At 40.6% G+C, this 17,117-nt stretch overlaps 1 protein-coding gene and 1 pseudogene across 1 annotated transcript; both read left to right on the forward strand.

Moving 5' to 3' along the window:
• Positions 1-2,444: 2,444 nt before the first annotated feature.
• On the forward strand, positions 2,445-2,897 carry LOC143898513 (sentrin-specific protease 1 pseudogene; annotated as a pseudogene).
• An 8,013-nt stretch (positions 2,898-10,910) lies between these two features.
• Positions 10,911-13,105, forward strand: LOC143898514 (E3 ubiquitin-protein ligase rnf146-like). The gene has a single exon (XM_077408065.1). It carries the CDS (start codon positions 11,178-11,180, stop codon positions 11,679-11,681), a length of 504 nt encoding a protein of 167 aa, XP_077264191.1. The 5' UTR covers positions 10,911-11,177; the 3' UTR covers positions 11,682-13,105.
• Positions 13,106-17,117: the final 4,012 nt, after the last annotated feature.

Below are 17,117 nucleotides of genomic sequence, written 5' to 3' on the forward strand. Positions count from 1 at the left end.
ATGTCACCCACGTTGCATGTGGCATAATTATCCGATTGCCTCGGTTATCGCCAATAAGTATATCCACAGAGGACATAGGTCCCGCGTTGATTCCAATATCAAAAAATTTATATGCTGTTGACGTCCAAGCAAATCTCCTTCCCAAAATACGTGGTGTATAACGGGGATTATTAAAACTGAAAAAATACAATTATATGTTTAAAAAAGTTTTTTTTGCACAAGTATGTACGAAAATTAGCGGTACTTACTCATTGTGCTGTTTCTCGCACGTTTCGTCCTGAATCGGAACGTAGTAGTTCGCACCGTGAGTGTTCATTGTATCTGGAGGCTGTTTGCGACTTACTCGAACCGTATCGAACTCTCGACTGCGCTCTAGAATCCTCGTAGACCATTTATACGTACCCAAAACTGCAAATCTTGCAAAAATAGCGCCAATGTACGGCTGCTGCATGGTGACCATCACCACAATCCACATATACGTTAAATGTGATAGCTTTGTCAAAAACATTTGTGATGAGATCACCTCATCGGGCATCAAATATGATTTCTTTTCTAGAGCATAGGTGTCTCGCGATGATTTCATTGAACACGTGCAAAACTGTAAATTTTGCAATTTTGCATAAGTCAATAGAGCGTTATTGTTTTCAAGAACATGTCGCGACGTGTCTCGCGATGATTTCATCGAACACGTGCAAAACTGCAAAATTTGCAATTTCGCATAAGTCAATGGAGCGTTATTGTTTTGAAGAACATGTCGCGACATGTCTCGCAATGATTTCATCGGACACGTGCAAAACTGCAAATTTTGCAAATAGCGCCGATGTACGGCTGCTGAGATAAAATTAGATATGATAAACAAACAATGCATCATTAGTAGAATATAAAATGACGAATCTGGGGGATACGCTCAATAGTCAAGAACTGGAAGTCGTGAGTGCAACAAATGGCGTTAGCAAGAAGATCGTGCAATAACATGGAGCAAGAGTTGTTGGAGCAATCCACCCTGTTAAATTCGAGAGAAAACTTTGCCGCGTGGGAGCAACGATGTGACGAGTTTATCGAATCGTTGGAAGAACAAAGCCGAATTGAACGACCACGATTATCAATCGATCAGACATCGATCGGTCTCAAACAGTCGTTTGTCGCTTGTATCGCAAGACTTGAAGGTCTGAAAAACTCGGTACGTTAACGTTTCGTGCATGTGGGTGCGGGATACAGTGCGAGTGAGACAGGACTCAGATGGCGTGAGGTAGATACGGCTTTTAAAACTCTTATATTGACAGGTGCGGTAATAAATTCAGTAGTTATATTATGAGTGTTCTAATTCGGGAGCTCCGAGAGGGGTGAGGGGGAGGAAAAGGGGCGGGGTATCGGGTTACACAGGGGTATCGGGTTACAAGAAGATAACGCAGTGGTGAGGGTTAGGGGGAGGGGCGGGGTATCGGGTTACATAAAGATATCGGGTTACACAGGGATATCGGGTTACACAAGGGTATCGGGTTACACAAGGATATCGGATTTCGCGGGGAAGAGGGAGGGGAGTGGTTGACCTTGACATACCACCGGGATGACTCACCGAGATGACTCACCTGCGCCGCGGGTTCCGCGTGGGGGGTCCGCGGGAGCCGCGTGGGGGTCCGCGGGGACCGCGTGGGGGTGCGTGGAAGGTCCGCGGAAAATGTACATACAGGCGCGGAACGAGGATAAAGCTCATACAGCTTTATCTGTAACACGAAGCCCTTTCCTTTTACTATAAACCTAACTTTTGGTCCGAGTATAAGGAGTGTCACTATTGGGAATTGGCAATAGGAGTTACGTAAAAGTCATGGTTGGCATGATGGTGATAAACAATATGTGTCTGCAATGTTATTACCGTATAAACCATTGATATCTAATGAAGTATCGCTATTGGGCGACTACAGTTGTCGACTTCGTGGTGATGAACAACCTGAATCTGATGAACAACCTAAATCTGAATAGATAAAACATGGATCAATTCGAGCAAACCGAACGCGATCTATTGGAGCTGTCCGACCAAGTAGCTACCGTGGGTTATAAAATATTTTATTTTTTGTAAAAAAATTTATAATATTTGTGTTTCTTTTTTTGTAGATGTCTGCACTATGTTTACACGAGCATAAAATTGGAAGCCCACACCGTGGACTGCCGAGAGGTAAACAAATGCGCAATCTGACTACCGAGCGAGAACAACAAGTGGCTCAGCTTCAAGAGCCACAGCAGGAAAGAGCGACTTCCCTTCGTGGTGTACGCCGATCTGGAGTGCGTGCTGCAGAAGATACAACCGGATACGGAACACGCGTCATACGCCTATCAACATCATCGGGTATGTAGTATAGCATACTACGTACAGTGCTCGTACGACGAAACGTGATTTGCTGATCGCCAGAGGTACATCTTCGAACAAGTATCCAAAAGTTCACGCGATGAACACGTTCTTTTACCCGAAACTTCTGTCGAGCGGTCACTCGTATCTGAAGCGATGGATCAGGAAAATGGACATATTTGCGCAGGATTTTGTGGTTGTGCCTGTACATTTGGATGTTCACTGGTGTATGGCAATAGTAGATTTCCGCGATAAAACGATTGTTTATTACGACAGTATGGGCGGTGATAATTCGCAATGTCTGGCTACGCTAAAACTATATTTACAAGATGAAAGTCTTGATAAAAAGAAACAATCTTATGATATGAGTGATTGGGAATTTTATTCCGCCATGAACATTCCGCAACAGACGAACGGCAGCAATTGTGGTGTATTCTCTTGCATGTTCGCCGAGTATGTCTGCGCAAATAAAAAAATTACGTTTACTCAGAACGACATGTCGTACTTTAGGAACAAAATGTTTAGGGAAGTAATAAATGGAAATATTGTATAAAAATTTTTTTATTGAATAAATGTTTATAATATAAAACATAAAAATATGTTTGATTAATATTCCTTCCATTATACATATACGTACATATATACATACATTCATACATACATTACATACATATATATTTATATGTACATACATTCATATGTACATACGTACATACATTTTATTACATGTATTGCATACATTACATACATACATGCATACATACATGAATCTTCACTGTTCCTTATTATGATAACTACTATGATAAAGGTGTACGATAATGTCCCCACGGCAACGTATCGGTCGAATACGGCACGATATATCGCTTATCGTCGTAGGGACTCAGAGCGATTTTCGTCTCGCAAATAATGTACACTTCGTGCATTTTTTATCTTATGCACGACTGCGGTCGAGTCATTTCGATCTCATCGTTCAGACACCGCGTGTAGTCGTCGAACGCTATGGTACGCGCGATGACGTTGCTTTTAACACCTTTCGCCTTTTTACAGTCTTTTTTGCCATCGACTCGCAAGGCGTACATTTTTGCCCTAAGTCCAACGAATTCGGTCATAATGGCCCCGTTGTTTTTTTGTCCTTCATCAGGCCCGGCACTTTTTTTATTGACGAGAGGCATATCATGAGCGTTATCTACCGCGTAATCACTTGTGTCGAACCGGTCTATATTATGTTTCATGTTCTTATACGCGTCGTCGCACTTGATATGATAAATCAGACTGTCCGTGTCGGTATACCTGATTCTACACGAGTTGCGGTACAAAGGAGACATGTACTCGTGGTAAAATTCGTATAGGCACACCTTCGACAAGTCGAGGATGCATATGCCTATGTAGTTATCGCGACGAAATCGATACGTCGATAACGTTTCGTCGTACGAGCACTGTACGTAGTATGCTATACTACATACCCGATGATGTTGATAGGCGTATGACGCGTGTTCCGTATCCGGTTGTATCTTCTGCAGCACGCACTCCAGATCGGCGTACACCACGAAGGGAAGTCGCTCTTTCCTGCTGTGGCTCTTGAAGCTGAGCCACTTGTTGTTCTCGCTCGGTAGTCGGATTGCGCATTTGTTTACCTCTCGGCAGTCCACGGTGTGGGCTTCCAATTTTATGCTCGTGTAGACATAGTGCAGACATCTACAAAAAAAGAAACACAAATATTATAAATTTTTTTACAAAAAATAAAATATTTTATAACCCACGGTAGCTACTTGGTCGGACAGCTCCAATAGATCGCGTTCGGTTTGCTCGAATTGATCCATGTTTTATCTATTCAGATTTAGGTTGTTCATCAGATTCAGGTTGTTCATCACCACGAAGTCGACAACTGTAGTCGCCCAATAGCGATACTTCATTAGATATCAATGGTTTATACGGTAATAACATTGCAGACACATATTGTTTATCACCATCATGCCAACCATGACTTTTACGTAACTCCTATTGCCAATTCCCAATAGTGACACTCCTTATACTCGGACCAAAAGTTAGGTTTATTGTAAAAGGAAAGGGCTTCGTGTTACAGATAAAGCTGTATAAGCTTTATCCTCGTTCCACGCCTGTATGTACATTCTCTATTTTGAGCTACCATACCAGTTATTACTATATCCGAAATCCTTGATAACAACTCCTTGTCTATGAACGATGTGTTTATCAGTTCCTCGTATCCCGAGTTCGCGATCGCGAACAAACTGCGCCACTGAGTTTCGTTGCACATCCGTCGATTTTCCTCCTCGATCTTCTTCTTCACGCAAAGCACTGGCAATATCATCTAATAAACCTTCATTATAAAATAAATAATCGAAGTATATAAAGTCACTGCTTTCTTCGATTTTATTGATGTCAATTTTATAGTCCGGTGTCCATGAGCGATTATATACCATTTCTTCCTGCTCACTGTTATAAAAAATGTTCACGTAGCGAAAGCTAATGTTTGATCACTTTCGCACCAGTTTTTTTATTTTATCATTTTACAGCACTTGCACGTGATAACGTGTTTAACCACACAATAAATCTCGATACTTTTCAACCAATGTATTGCTCTCAAATTGTGTACTAATGCGGCTCGACGCACTTCATTCCTCGTTATATACCCTTTGCCCTCTATCTCGCTCCAACTGATTTTTCGAAAGATCTTTTCTTTTGTCTCGCGTACTGCGTAGATAGATTATTTAATCTACGCGATAACACTCCTTTTTCCTAGAAAACATTTGCTTACGACGAACGTGTCCCGACAGGTTCGATGCGTTATCGGGTCGATCATCGTCCCGATGACGTCATTTCTTCCTTTGTTTTTTACGTACTGCGTAGATAGATTGTTTACTCTAAGAGATAACACCCCCCTTTTCCTAGAAAAACTGTTGTTTACAACGAACATGTCCCTACAGGTTCGATGCGTTATCGGGATCAATCATCGTCCCGATGACATCATTTTTTGCTTTGTTTTTCACCTACTGCGTAGATGGATTGTTTTTTAAGTATAAATCACACTATATTTTCTTCGCGCACATTTCTATTCGAGCCGTATATGCGACGTTTGCCGGAGCATCGGTTGCATGAATTGGCAATAAAATATTGCATTATCGCATATCATAACATAGAAGCGAGGTGCCGATGTTCCGGTGAATGTTGGCTCTCACAGGTGTAATGTGAGACATATTTTATCTTACGACTATCAGTTTTATACACCGCCATTATATTTTTCTCTAGCGACTTCTGCAACCGTCATTGAATTCAGTCTCGTCGTGGCTGTGTAGCGCGAGTACAGACCGAGCGATCGGAGTCTGCAAGCCAATAGTAAAAAGTTCTTGAACCTGACATTGTATTTTTTGTGATTAAACAAAGTTTTTTTTGTGATGTCTCCGCGCGAACCCAATATACCTAAAGACATAGAAGACAGTAAAATTTTGAGGGTGCCCGACGCTTCCCAGTTTAAAGACGTTGTAGAGGCGTTTGAAGAGGCACTCCTCCCACGCCCCGGCTTCCGTTTGGGGACACGATATCCGCGCCAGGCCGGGCGCGGGAGGACCTGTTCCGCCTGACGGGTGCCCGATTTCTCTTCGTAGACGAGGCGCTGATTGCTTACGCGAACCGCGTAGCGAGTTTGTAGAGAGATAAAAAAACGTCTACTACTAAGGGGTATAAGTTTCTGGTGAGACGCTTACTAAACGTAGTACTCCACGCACGTGAAGTAGCAATGGAACAAGACTTTTATGTATCAATGAGGAGATTTTCGATAATGTGGATGGTGGATCACCCTTACCCCTTTCATAAGCAACAGAGGATACTGCTACGTCAAAACCATATAGGTATAAACGTCGTAACGTATCTCAATGTCAGGGAGATAGGAATGTTAAACAGAAGAGGAAACCGAATGATGTCAGGAATCTTTTTTCAACTGAAAAAATTTGAAAACGCGAAGGGGTAGGTAAACCCGACCCGTATAGATCGATTTCTTCGGACAGTGGACAGTCAGAAAAACGTGAGTGTTATTTCATGGCCGTGATTCCCGAAAGTTATTTGAAGGATGTCGCAAGACTGAAGAATTCCGACTGTCAGGTAATAAATAAAGAAAATGTCAATGTGTGTGTGCTGTGTGAGAGAATATTCCCCCCGCGGCGCGGACCCGCGGACCCCCACGCGGCCCCTGCGGACCCCCACATTGTTTCCGCGGACCCCCACGCGGCTCCCGCGGACCCCCCACGCGGAACCCGCGGCGTAGGTGAGTCATCCCGGTGAGTCATCCCGGTGAGTCAGTCATCCCGGTGGTATGTCAAGGTCAACCCCTCCCCTCCCTCTTCCCCGCAAAATCCGATATCCTTGTAACCCGATACCCCTGTGTAACCCGATACCCCGCCTCTCCCCCTCACCCCCCGCGTAATCCGATACCTCCCTCCCTCACCCCCCTCAAAGCTCCCGAGTTGTTAACACTCATAGTATAACTACTAAATTCTAAACACATCGACCCTCGTCAATTTCTCAAAGATGCGGGAAACATTGTACTCGATCGTGTGCGGAACGTCATGCAACGACATGGCAATGTAAAAATATACACGATGTTTAATGATGAATTTGTTGCGGGTGACAAACGCGCAAATAAAAATATCGCAACGAGAAGCTATGAACTCTTTTAGTAGGTAAGCTAGACCGATTCTACCCCAACTAATGGGATCTGAGGGGCGGTGAAAGGCGGGGGAGGAAACCGCGTTTTTGGGCGTCGCGGGAGAGGGGGAGGGGGGAACCGCGTTTTTGTGCGCCGTGGGTGGGGGAGGGGGGAACCGCGTTTTTAGGCGCCGCGGGAAAGAAAAAAGGGGAAATCGCGTTTTTGGGCGCCGCGGGTGAGGGAGGGGGGAACCGCGTTTTTCGGACGCAGCGGGAAAGGGAGAGGGGAACCGCGTTTTCCAGCGCCGCAGGGCGACCGCGTTTTCCGGCGCCGCGGGGCGAGAGAGTCTGCGTTTTTCGGCGCCGCGGAGCGACCGCGTTTTTGCCGCGCCGCGGAGCGTTCGCGTTTTCTGACGCCGCGGAGCGAGGGGGTCCGCGTGCAACGGCCGCGCCGGTCCGCGTGACGTCACACGCTCCCGCCCCCGTTATCTCTCTCCCGTTCGCGCTTTCTTTCCCTGGCGCGTTCTCACTCGCGGTCTCTCGCTTGCCCCCGACCACCGTTCGCCTTCTCGTTCGCGCGGTCTCTTTCCCTCGCGCGTTCTCGTTCAAAAATTATGCGAAAACTACAAATAAAAAATTTGCTTACCACCGCTTGATTTCAACCTAAAACCCCTGGCTCTTGAGTCAGTCACCTTCGGCAATTTGCAACACAACAATGATTTTATACAAAATATTTAGAGTTTTGAACACAGATAAGTTAGAAAAAAGCAACACATGAAAGAAGCTGTAAGCATGAACTGCAGTTTTATTGATATGCAATACAGACAGCCTTTGAACACCATGTCTTTGCCACGTAGCACTATCAATCACAAACAGTGCAAACTGAACAGAGATTACACGGTATTATTTGATGTAGTGGGCCTCCACACAACGCACAGAATAAACTCTCGATCAGTATATAGGCACGGGTGTCATGTTTTCGCTCAGCGTGCAACATTGAGAATAATCCTCGTAATCTCACAGTACACGGTGCACAAAATTTTACATTACCAGAAGTAAAATAAAAGTATGTGCAACACATCTTTTTCAATTTATCTAAGGCATTCACTTCAGCCTGGTTTAATACTCTGAAAATTACTTCCAAAACATCCTCAAACCTTTCACTGTCGTAAAACGAATCGTTTGACAGAATTGCATCATCATCAACAATTTCTTGTTCACGTTCTTGTTCATGTTCCAGTTCATTTACCTCAATGTCCATTTTTTCAGGCACTTCCATTCCTTCATCGTTTGCTTCAACTTCCATTTCATGTCCTTTAAACTGCAATTCTTCGAAATCCATTTTTACTTTAACGATGAAACCGCGGTGTTGCACTAACGCGTCTAAATTAATTAGACGTTATATTCTCTACCGTCTTCTCGACCGTCCTCTATTTTTTTCCAATATATTTGGTAACAGAGAAACATCCAGTTCGATTGACGATTGGCGATTCCGATTTTGCGACGGATGCTTCCCAGGAAAAAATCTACAAACGCATATATGCGTCCTCTCTTTTTGCTTCATATATCGATGTCTCTTTTAAACATTTCATGATTATTAATATCCCGCCACATTAGTATTTCACGACATTCATAAAATTCGAGAAACTTCCGATGCGATCGGAGATCGGCAATTCCGATTTCCCGACAGATCTGATATCTCGTTACATCGACGGTCCGCGGATCGCCATTCCTCACGAACGGATCGTTGATTTTTACGATCGGTTTCCCTTTAGGATAGAACACTGGTTTGCAAAGTTCTGCATACTCGCTCATATCACGTTAAAATCGATGGGCTTTGATATACAGTAGCATTAAGATGGCCAGGACGAACCAATTGTCTGTATAAGCCGCACGATCAAGCACGCCAACCGACTCTTACTTCCAGTCCACAACTACTGAGCGTACCCCCAAATTCATCCTTCTATATCTCACTATTGTCACAGCGTTTGTTTAACATATCTAATTTCACAATGATCTCAGCATCCGTACGGATGCGCCTTGCAAAAAATCTACGATGTACAGTTTTGCACGTGTGCGATGAAGTCACCGCGAGACACGTATGTTCATAAAAACTATATCACACCATTAACTTTCAATGGTTTAATCTGTATAACTGCGATCTGTATAACTGCTATTGAACCGCTATCAATCTTCTTTTAAACAGCTAAAAACAGTTTTTAAACAGCTATCAAACAACTAAAAACAACTAAAAAACAGCTCTTGAACAGCTAAAACATCTATATTATACTACAAAGTATGTGGAAAAAGGAAATAAAACATTTATATATACATATATAGTTTATTTCAAAAAATCATAATTTTTCTGGTGTCGCGACCACCAGTTAAATATTTTTAATACATTTTGTAATGCGCAATTCTTAACATGTTTTTCGCATCTTACAGTATTAGTAACATTTAGATTATTTAAAAATTTGATATCTTTGTAATCTGCATCCAAAGTCTCAATTTTTAGATGTTTTCTCGCTTTATTCTCAAGCAGATCCACCAACCATTCTCGTTTCTGGCATTCCTTGACGTACACAAGAGTCGATGTCTTGTCGCCCTCTCCAAGTACGGCCGATGTAATTAGATGTTTCGCTCGATTACGCGATCATGCAAGATGAGACAATAGGCGGTAGTATTTGCCGGTACATTCTTTTTGCAGTCAAATTCTATTCGCACATCCACAGTGCAATGGCGCTCTTGACAGATTCGTTTTGTCGCGAGCAATCAATGACTACAAAAGGTCTTTTCGTCAGGAATGTAACTACGGTGCAAAGCGTATCGAAGCAGTCTTAATCGTAATAAACTTTACGAAAACGCGCATACATATCAAAAAGGACGGCGTATTGATTTTTGCCAAAATCCAGATTCATGTCATCGTACGGATAAAATTCAGATTTTATATAAAGTTTCACGTTAAACGTTTCACGTTAAGTTAAACGTTTAATGATCGCGCGACGAGTGCGGCACGCGCATTCTTATCGAGAGTTACCGCTCTGTAATTCTAAACCGCTGACGGTGGACAAGGGAACGGTAGACAGAAGGAAAGATAAATTTAGATACAGTGATATGCATTTTAATATACATTTATTTATTATGTAATACATCGTGTATAATATTATTTGCAGCATACGCCAACAGTTCACAATCAATAATTGAATTTTTATCGTAAAATTCACGCAAGATTCTAACTGCAATACATTTATCGGTGATACAATTTTGGCGTAAAATGGTTACAAATTGTTTAAGTTTTTCACTTACGCCATGAACATTTTGGCATTGTTGAAAATACACATTTTCGACGCAATGTTCTAGTTCGAACAGGAAGAGTACGGTTGACGGTTTCATGTATACAAGCTGGTACCGCACGACGTCAATTTTACAATATCTGCGTCGCGTATTTTAACGAGTTCCAAATCTCGAAACGCTAGCGATGATGGTGCCGGCGACTGCACGAGTCACTGAATACCTGCATGTTTTTCGATGAATGTCACCTACGTTGCATGAGGCAGAATTATCCGATTGCCTCGGTTATCGCCAATAAGTATAACCACAGAGGACATAGGTCCAGCGTTGATTTCAACATCCAAAAATTTATATGCGGTCGATATCAAGGCAAATCTCTTTCCCAAAATACGAGAACGATAAGTGGTTGGCCTTTAAGAATCACAGCAGGCGTGCATAACCGACGTGTAATGTGGATACGACGATTCCCGTTCTGCTTTTCTTTGGGCTGGATGCAGAGCAGCCACCACTGACCATGCGAAACATGCATTGTCTATTGATTGCACGTTTATCACCGCTCTCTTCAATTTAATTTCTCGCGGTATTTCTACAAAACATAAAAGAGATGACAATAATTTCGATATGGATGTAGACGAGAATCGCGCGTTAACGGACGACAGTGATTATTTCAGCGATGAAGAAGATGGTCGTAAAAAAGTCATTGAAAGAATAGTGTCGCGTGAGGAAATCGTTGCACTAAATTTACATACAAAAGAGTGCGTACTATTTTTTTTATTATTCAACGTGTGGTGCACTTGCACTATGTCGTTCATGCATGAGAGCTGTATCGGGCTTCGTCGGATGAGACTCTGACCCTGTCGGCGGTCGCGCGACTCGTCCTGCCATGGCGCAAGCGAAGCTCGACGTGCCGGAGAAATCTGGCGGCGGCATTAAAGAGAAGGATAAGGATTCCGAGGAAAAGGAAGGTCCCACTGTTGTGCCAGAATGCGCAGTATCCCTGCAGCCTTGTATCCATTCAGCACGATTACCCTGCAGCCATATATACTGCTATCTGTGCGTAAAGGGTGTCGCTAATCAGAGCAAGCGGTGTCCGATGTGTCGTCAAGAGATCCCACCGGATTTTCTCGAGAGACCTCAGCTGGTGGAAGTGGAGGAGCCTCAGAAGGAGTCGGAACATCCCGAGGAAAAGTACCAATGGTTTTACGAAGCTCGAAATGGTTGGTGGAAATATGATCCGAGGACAAGCAATAATCTGGAGACTATTTACAAACTAGGGGACGCGCAATGCGAACTTTTGATCTGTGGCATGCTTTACGTAATTGACTTTGAAAAAAAAGTCAATATAGATGTTCGTGAGTGCGCGGTAGCGCGAAATAACGCGAGGTAAAAGACGACCACAAGTAAAGAGACAGCAAGTACAATGAAATAAAATATATAATGTTCCCAACGTTAAAATGTGCACAAGTTATTTACAAAGTCTTTAATCGTTTTAGAGTAGGAAAAAGCCGTGAGCGCGCACAATATTTAGCACGGCACGAGCGGCAAGCGGTTACGCGAATGCGAATAAGCAGTTGAAGCAAAGTACAAGCGGTCGTATACAGAGATACTTTTGCGGGTGATCTACGAACGAGAATCGATCCCGCGCCGAGGCGGCGGTCGTTTTATCACCTCCGAGGCGGAACTCCTTCCAGACAAATTTCTCCGAATTTCGGGAGGGTGATTGGCCGGCGGAGCCCTACGTCATCACGCTGACGTCACCGTTTGCACGTGATGATCCGCCGATATCGTTACTTGTTTTTTGCGCGATGTTTATAGCATGGATCTTTCCTTTGTCTTAGTTCGTTTACTTGACTTTGTTTTCGCCGAGTGAATGTCGGCGAACTTTCCAAAATGCGAATGCTAGAAAGATTTAAGCTATGTTGAATGTTAACGCGACGAATTTGAGGCGAGGCATCATGCGAACATTTTTCATGCCTGCGTCGAACTTTTCCTGCAATCTCGTTGTTTCACGATGTGACTGGTGCAAGATGATCTGTCTGAGTCACGTCTGTTTTGCGAGTTGTTGCGATCTCAAACAATAGAAAATACAACCCACGTTACAAACGTAATATCAAACGTGACAGAAAAGATGCTCCGTGCACGGGTGTCTCGGGTGTACAATAACATTTGTAAAATGGATTATTTGTCGGATTATTTAAGATCGGAGATCCAATTCCAAACCCATATTTACAACATACTCAAACATATTCATTAGTTTCATACAGCATTATACAAATACTTGATATCGGGTATATACATGCATGCACAATCATGTTCAACATTGCACACGATATTGTTCAGCGTGTGATCGAGTCACTTGCGAGAAACAGCACAATGAGTAAGTACCGCTAATTTTCGTATATACTTGTGCAAAAAAAAACTTTTATAAACATAATTGTATTTTTCAGTTTTGATAAACCCCGCTACACGCCTCGTATTTTGGGAAAGAGATTTGCCTTGATATCGACCGCATATAAATTTTTGGATGTTGAAATCAACGCTGGACCTATGTCCTCTGTGGATATACTTATTGGCGATAACCGAGGCAATCGGATAATTCTGCCTCATGCAACGTGGGTGACATTCATCGAAAAACATGCAGGTATTCAGTGACTCGTGCAGTCGCCGGCACCATCATCGCTAGCGTTTCGAGATTTGGAACTCGTTAAAATACGCGACGCAGATATTGTAAAATTGACGTCGTGCGGCACCAGCTTGTATACATGAAACCGTCAACCGTACTCTTCCTGTTCGAACTAGAACATTGCGTCGAGAATGTGTATTTTCAACAATGCCAAAATGTTCATGGCGTAAGTGAAAAATTTAAACAATTTGTAACCATTTTACGCCAAAATTGTATCACCGATAAATGTATTGCAATTAGAATCTTGCGTGAATTTTATGATAAAAATTCGATTATTGATTGTAAATTATTAGCTTACGCTTTGGATACTACTGTGTATAACGCTTTGGATACTATTGTGTATAATGCTACATGATAAATAATTGCATGTAATATGGTTAAAAAGTTTTAATTATTTTTCCTTTTGTCTACCGTTCCCTTGTCCACCGTCAACGGTTTAGAATTAAAACTCTCAATACATTACGCTGGCTTGAGAAGTAATGCGTCACTACACGAATTTCTTTGGATTCATCTCGTCGACTTTTGGACATCGTATCGCCACTTGGATGAAATTATGGATCAAAGCTAAAAAGACTAACTGTAAGAATAGAATGCGTATCAGATTCTTAAAATTTTGTTTATATAACGACATCGTACCTCCGCATTTGCAATGATTTCACAACTATACACCATTTTTTTCACATTATAACTCACAAAAGAAATTCAATCATTTAACGGATAAATATGTTACAAGGTTGATTAAAATTGAACTTCAGGACGCGCATAGAATTGTTAACCTGTCACAAAGGCAGATCTTCTATCTCACAAGATGTATCTCTCAGCAAGTCCCTATGTATATTTGTAACGGTTTTTTCAGAACACAGGGTATTTCACTTAAAAGATTTTCTCTACATGCACACAATATTTTGGATAAAAAATGTGCATGGCTTATCCGTAAACACAATCTTTCTAAAATAGAACAGATCAACCCCGTACACTATGTCTGTAACACTGTGTCCACTCCGTTTTTACCTGTTAGTAACATTAATTTTTATACATATGAGGTCCACCTTGATCCTCTTTGCTTCCTAAGCACGCCAATTAAATCCTCGTTGACTATTATTAAAGATAAATGGTTCATTAACCTTTCTTCCATTGAAATTCCTGAAGATGTACAAACTTTATTACAGTTGGGTGAGAATTTCTCCCTATTAATGACATGAAAAATACCATTTTTGATTTTATTAAATGCATTGAAGGTAACACTAGAGGTTTACACATTAATCAGATATTGAATATCAGAAACCGTTCCATCCCTGTCATCAACAATCTTCTCTCGTTTTCACATAATAAATCCCCTTCATATCTAAACATTGTAAATTCCTTGAAATCCACCAAAATATTTATAAACAACCATCCTAATATCATTTTCACGAGGGCGGATAAAGGTAACTGTACTGTGGCTTTAGACGTGGACATATATAGACTTAAAATTACGGAGATGTTACAAGACACAGATACATATATTAAAATTAATAAGGATCCTATAAAGCAGATTACTAAGCAAACTAGAGATATACTTGTGAGATGGAAGAGCCGTAATTATATTTGTGACAAAAAATACAAGCAATTATTATGTAGCGATGGTGTTTTGCCGAGGGCCTATGGGTTGCCAAAAATTCACAAAGCAGGATATCCTTTTCGAATAATTATTTCTTCTATTGACAGTCCAACATACGATCTGGCTCACTTTTTGCATAAGATTATTTTTACAAGTATACCCATACCCAATAGTCACATAAATAATAGTTTTAAACTTGTCTCTAAACTTAATGGCACACAGATTAACAATAATTACATCTTTATTTTACTTGATGTTATATCATTATTTACCAATATTCCTACAAATTTAGTGTTAGAAAGCATCTCCTGTAGATGGGCATATATCTCTAAGAATTGTAAGATTCCGAAAGCTGAATTTTTGAAAGCCATAGAACTAATTTTAAACTCAACGTTTTTTACCTTCGATAACACTTTTTATAAACAAAAATTTAGCTTGCCCATGGGTTCTCCGTTCTCGCCTATCGCCGCCGACATTGTAATGCAGGACTTGGAAAGCAGGGTGTTGCAATCTCTTACATTTCCATTACCGTTTTACTTTAGATATGTAGATGACATTGTAATGGCTGTACCACCGAATTCTATTAACGCAATTTTACATGCTTTCAATTCATACCACCCTCGTTTACAGTTCACTATTGAAATAGGGGGCAATAAGATAAATTTTTTAGACGTAACGTTGATTAACAACAATAACTTCCTAGAATTCGATTATTTTCACAAACCGACATTTTCGGGACGGTACCTGAATTTTTTGTCGCAACACCCCGTTTCTCAGAAAAGAGGCACAGTTATTGGCATGGTTTATCAACACCCTATCGGGCGTTTATACTATCACACCCTAAATATCATCAAAAGAATATTAAACTAATAATAGTACAGGGAAATTAAACAAAAAAATGTCAAATCTGCGGAATAATTCACATGTAGCTAAATTTTTGCATGGACCTTTATTTCGTCGTTAAAAACAATATGTGAAAAGTCCCCATCGATGTGACCCCTGCTAAAAATTTTACAGAGGGTCAAAGGTAAAGAAAAACAGTTTTTCGCGAATATTTCTTTATTCATTAGTCCTACGGCAAAAATAGTTATTACAAAATTTGTAGCTTATAAAATTCTCTACAAAAAATGTTGTATAAGTTTTTTTGTACAAGCAATACTTTTCACGTAATAAATTTTGCAAGATATGCGCTGCGCGGTAAATTTACGGAGCGCGCTGACAGACGTCAAATAAATTGAAGCGTCGCACGCGCGCACAAAAAATGCCATATCTTTTGAACGAATCATCGTACAAAAATGATCGAAGAATCGTTGAAAAGCAAAAACTTTCAGCTTTTTAATGCAATTTGGTTCGTTATTCTATGATAATTTTTGAAAATTCTACGATGGTTTAAACAAATTGTTACATGCATTTTTTGCCTTTTTTCATAAAATCAGCCACAAGTAGGTTCCAAATTGTTTAAAAAAAAAACGCCAGCAGGATATTACAGTATATACTTCATACTTTGACCCTACCAGAGGAAAAAAATTACAAAATTTTTTTGCTTTAAAATCAAGTTATTGACATTTTCAGTAATTTTTAAAATTTTTGATGAAACGTTAAAATTAAAATCGTCATAACTTGGCGAAAAACTGAGCTAGAAAATTTTTTTAAAAAGCAATCGAAAGCTTGAAATGTCTACTTTTAGGTCTTACATTGCAATATTCCTCATTTTCTTGCATTTTTATTTATTTATGTAAATATACGAGTTGTCGCGAAAAATCTTATTTAAACAAAGGACTATATATTTACTTATAGTAGTTTTGTATAAAAATTTACGTTTCTCGGGGATAATGCACTGTTTTCTACACCACCTCGGAGGTACAGTGCTAAGCGCGTTTTTTTCTACGTGATGTCCCCATTAGGTCTAATCCACTGTTTTTTTGAGAGGAATAAAGCAAATCAATTTCTATAGCTTCCGCCAAGAAATCTGGAGATTCGTCTTCGTAGCTGACATAGCATTTTTCGATTATATTAGGTGCTGCGTTAAAGAGGCTCTTACCTCGATCATAATATGACAGATCTTTATGAAATTAATATATGTTGTAAAGTGAACCACAACGGACCGATGCCCAAAACTTGAGCATAGGTTGACGATAAAAACTGTAAAAATATCAGTATTGAAATTCGCATTTTTAACACAGGGCATATGGTAAACACTAAAATTTTTACCGGAAGTGATGTATTTTCTTGGCAAGTTTGCGAGCCAGGTAAACAAAAAACTAAGGAATTGTAGTTAAAATAATAATCTTTCTAATGATAAGAAGAAAACTTGGTGTTGACGATTAGTTATAAAAGATATTGTAGTTTTAATATGACGTACGAGAGGTTAGGACGAATGATCTTCCGAGTGTCAAAATCGCGCGAAGTTTCAAATGTTGTATTACACGTAAGTAAGTAAAATGCGTTTTTTAAACATCTTTTATTCATTTTATTAATTAAGAGTAAACAAGTAAATATTATATATATATATATTTATTTATAAATATATATAGTTATAT

This window comes from Temnothorax americanus, unplaced genomic scaffold, assembly GCF_048541705.1.
Source record: "Temnothorax americanus isolate GAGA-0224 unplaced genomic scaffold, ASM4854170v1 Scaffold230, whole genome shotgun sequence".
In the NCBI taxonomy this organism is placed as follows: Eukaryota; Metazoa; Arthropoda; class Insecta; order Hymenoptera; family Formicidae; genus Temnothorax; species Temnothorax americanus.